Consider the following 4,279-nt stretch of genomic DNA (forward strand, 5'->3'; position numbering starts at 1 on the left):
TGTCATTATAGATAGTTTTTAAAATGATCACTCATTCGGTTTTTAGAGAATGTTGCTTTGCACAAGAGTGCTTGGCAGTTACATCCCTACGAACATACAAACTACAAAGTCTTTTTGGACGCTTCAAATGCTGTTGATGGACTCAAAACAAACCTGTCTTTCTTTGGAGGCCAATGCACTCAATCTGGAAATTATCAATATGAAGCCATGTGGCGAATTGACCTCGGGGCTGTTCTAGGCATCAATCATATTATTCTATATTATAGAACTGACAATATTGCTTGGGGTATGTATAATTATTAATATACACACTCCTCTCTCTCTCTCTCTCTCTCTCTCTCTCTCTCAATTCCTAAAATGAAATTCTTATGTGTGACATCTTTTTAATGTCGTATTTTCTTTAAAGTCTACATCTATTAACAAAGTATTCTATGTCACAATAGTTGCCATGGTATCGTGTTTCGGTAAAGTTCTCCTACATAATAAGAAACGTTTGCACAACGTTACCTGATTCTCATTTACAAACTCTCGCCATTTTCCCACACAAAATAAAAACATTGATAGACAATCGGGAAATTAAAACAAACAAGAGATAGTTCAATATAGTTTTGTGGATAAAAAAAATTATTCCGGTATTTTCAAGAATTCTAAAAATTCAAACACATATTATTTTTAGGTCCTAGTCATGGTTTTGTCGGCAGATTTCTTGGATTCTCTGTGTACATATCGAACACGACGAATAGAGAAGACGGAGTCATTTGTTTTAAGGACAGCCAACATTTTACCAAGTACACCATTCCAGCTGTGTTAACATTGAACTGTACTCACCACGGTAGATACGTCATTTACTACAACAACAGGACATCAAGTAATCTGCCACCTGACTACTCACAATCAGCTTACAACGAACTGTGCGAATTTGAAGTATATGGTGAGATTTAAAAGTGTTTTAAAGATCATTAAGCGCATTGTTACGCGTCAATATTTATACCTATTCTTGTAGTTGCATTGTGTAACAAGTCAGGAACTATTGTAATTGTTTTCATTAATTATAGATATTTTGAGGCACTAAATTACATTGATTTTGAATTGAAGTGTCCTAAATAGTAGAAACAAAATCGTTTATTATTTAAGGAAGCCGACTTTAGTTTGCATTGCGCATGTTTTTGCGCATTCTAATATAATACAGTTAATTTATACTTCGTATGATTTTTTTCGATATCATTTATAAAATTGAACACAATAAACAAAATACATATAAAAATATTTAGATTTTTAAAGGAAATTTTTATTTTTTACACGATTTTTACGTTGTGCGGTAGAGGAGCATTGCCATTGCGCTTTTATGACGTTATGATAAAATGAAGCTTTGCAGGAGTACGTTATAAGAAATAACATAAAAGAAAAAGCAATAATTGTACGCTGTTGAAATTTTATATACAGAATGATGCTATCCTCGAGGACATTTTCCTCATTTTTGGAATGAATCCATTATACCAATCATCATTCGTGATGATCCAAATATATGGCAACATTTGGTGCATTTTAATATTTTGAGATGGCCCCCACTAAAAACCAGACGGTAGAATTTTGTGTTTTTTACATACAAGGTAGTAAATGATATTACTAATCATATTTAACAATTTGAGAAAAAAGCTATTGTAGTATTTTTTTTAACTGCTTTGATGTGCGGAAAATGACAGTTTCCTATTTATTCCTATAGTAAATGTATCTCTATTTTGAGATGGTCCCTAAAAAGAACCAGACGGCATATTTTCATGAACCTTCGCAAATAAACTAGAGTTAGTTTAAATTACATATGGTTAAAAAGTAAAGAGTTATGCTTTTGTAGTTTTTCCGCAGAAAAACCCAAATCGGCCTTCTTAAAACACTTATATAGAAAATTTCACTTATTTATTAAGAAATAGTATATGTATGTGTCAAACTAAAGCGCCATTATAAGGCATGCAAATGGCATTTCATTGCTATGTGTACAACGTATGCCATTTGAAATGAAATTAATTAACACATACATATAGGTTTACGCTCTTTACGCTCTTACAATCTATCTCTAGGTTGTCCTACTCCTGACTATTACGGCGAGACTTGTTCCCTGTCTTGTTCACCTCATTGTATCAACAGCCACTGCCATATTGAGACTGGCCATTGTTTTGGATGCAAAGATGGGTATCATGGACCAATGTGTGAACAACGTACGCATATAAGATTTATTCAACCAATTCAAAACCGTAGATATAGAAATATTTAATATTGTTTAGCATCTGCTAAGTTTTTATACTGACACTTTATTAAATATCTGTCATTTCAATCATTTGTAAGCAATTTGAAATGCTTTATTACTGTGAATTTTTTCTAATTAGTGGGGGCCTATTTAAGTTGATTGTTGGATTTTTGTTTTTCGTTGAGATGTAATTTTGCGAATGCGTCAAATTTCAGTACTAGAAAAAAAAACATTCTAATAAAATTGTTTTCCTCGATGATTTACCTTCATAGAGGAGGGCTACCCACGAATACCACAAAAATTGAGTTACTACAAATTGTAATGATTCCACAGTATTCCAATTTACAAGCGCTCTAAGATTGCAATAGAGAAAAGGATATATAATACATTTAATGAAGCATTTTGTAATGTTTGCGATCAGAATACAATTTTGTCACTTACAATGTAGATGAATGGATGGTGTCTAAAAAGGTGGCAAAAATGAAAAGTAAATGTGTATCTGTTTTTTTTTTTAAAGACTTTTCAGGAAACACTCAGGTTACTGACTGATTAAGTGCAATTTAGGTTCGTGTACACAAGTAGAATATTCCATGTAAATTAATTTCTCTGCAATGTTTAGAATGTGATGACGGAACATTTGGGAAATTCTGCAGTAACATATGTGGTCATTGTCAAGAGGGTGACACATGTGACAAAGAGACGGGGGCGTGTCCTTATGGATGTCAATCAGGGTACGAAGGAATCTACTGCAACCAAAGTGAGATATGTTTATTTTCATCAGACGTTCGAGTAAGGTAGATCGAAGAGAACCTAATTTGTATTCCTTGTGAGCTGTAGAGACAATTTATATCACAAAATCGTTTTATTGTAAAATATAAGTTATGACCTAAATTGAAAGGCCAAATTCACCCTTAAATCTTAAAATCAACTAGAACAAACAAAACCATATGTTCAAAGTATTTAATCAAATCTTTGCTTACGATATAAACCCAGTTTTCATTTATACATTTCAAACAACAAGCGCTTAAACAAAATTAATGTCAACAAATTTATGTAAATATGTTTTCGACATCACCTTAACAAAGTTAATAAAATATTCGACTATTGTTCTCAAAACTGAAACACATGTATTTTAAAAAATGTTTTTTATATTGATCTGCAAAAGAGATACTGATTGTTAATAAATAAATTTGTTTCTTTATTTAGCATGCCAAACTGTATACTATGGACCCCATTGCGACAAAATATGCAACAGTTCGTGTCTAAAGCAAACGTTTTACTCTGATAAAGAGGACTGTTTACAGGTAAATCCTTGTTTAACCTTCGTATTAAGGCAAGTACAGCTACTTTCAAAAAACGTGCCGTCTGTGGATCAACCTTTAAACAGCGATAATTTATTCAGGAAAAAACCAACCCTATTTTCAGTTAGATTAACCTCGAGTACCTCTTTATACGATGTATGGGAATTTTTAAAGAATAATTTTTACATGTTTGTTAATTAAAAAAAGTAATTAACAATAATGCTTGTTAGTTGAAATCGACTAAGGAAGGGTACAAGTTTTCTTACGTAAGGTTTATTATTTTAGTAAACTCTTATTTACCTTTTATTCGTTTTCTCTCTTTCTTAAGATTGGATGTCTTATATACTTGTTAAGTCGTGTGTTTATTGCCCTTAACGAATATATCTCCTTTGCATTTAACAGCTTTCAAAACTAAAAGAATAGCAGATTATTTATTCATAAATTGTTTACCAATCAAAAGGTGAGGAAATATACCCAATTTCTACCAATAACAAAGGTGTTACACAAACCAAAGATTGTAGATTTTATCAATTCTGTATACCTTCTTCCAAGGAAGACCGTCAAGAAAAGTAAGATGGTTTATTTTGGATATTTTACTGGAAATGGACATTAACGGTAACCTAACAACAAAACTTTATAATCAACGCGATTACTTCAATTTTCTATAGTCAATTTTCCTTAATTATGTAGCAATATACCTTCAGTACCTGCATATTGCGTTCTTGTCTCTCAGTTG

At 31.9% G+C, this 4,279-nt stretch overlaps 1 protein-coding gene across 1 annotated transcript; it reads left to right on the forward strand.

The window, feature by feature from the left end:
* The first annotated feature begins 714 nt into the window (after positions 1-714).
* Positions 715-3,583, forward strand: LOC128171057 (uncharacterized). The gene is made up of 4 exons (XM_052836819.1): positions 715-931; positions 2,076-2,213; positions 2,862-2,999; positions 3,449-3,583. Exons 1-4 carry the CDS (start codon positions 929-931, stop codon positions 3,506-3,508), a joined length of 339 nt encoding a protein of 112 aa, XP_052692779.1. The 5' UTR covers positions 715-928; the 3' UTR covers positions 3,509-3,583.
* Positions 3,584-4,279: the final 696 nt, after the last annotated feature.

This window comes from Crassostrea angulata, chromosome 2 (assembly GCF_025612915.1).
Source record: "Crassostrea angulata isolate pt1a10 chromosome 2, ASM2561291v2, whole genome shotgun sequence".
NCBI classification, from domain to species: Eukaryota; Metazoa; Mollusca; class Bivalvia; order Ostreida; family Ostreidae; genus Magallana; species Magallana angulata.

What these genes read in the sequence shown, in the direction of transcription:
- LOC128171057 (XM_052836819.1), top strand. An exon ending in TGGACCAATGTGTGAACAAC is followed by an intron (nt 2,214 to 2,861) that starts GTACGCATATAA and finishes TGCAATGTTTAG; the next exon opens with AATGTGATGACGGAACATTT. An exon ending in AGGAATCTACTGCAACCAAA is followed by an intron (nt 3,000 to 3,448) that starts GTGAGATATGTT and finishes TTCTTTATTTAG; the next exon opens with CATGCCAAACTGTATACTAT.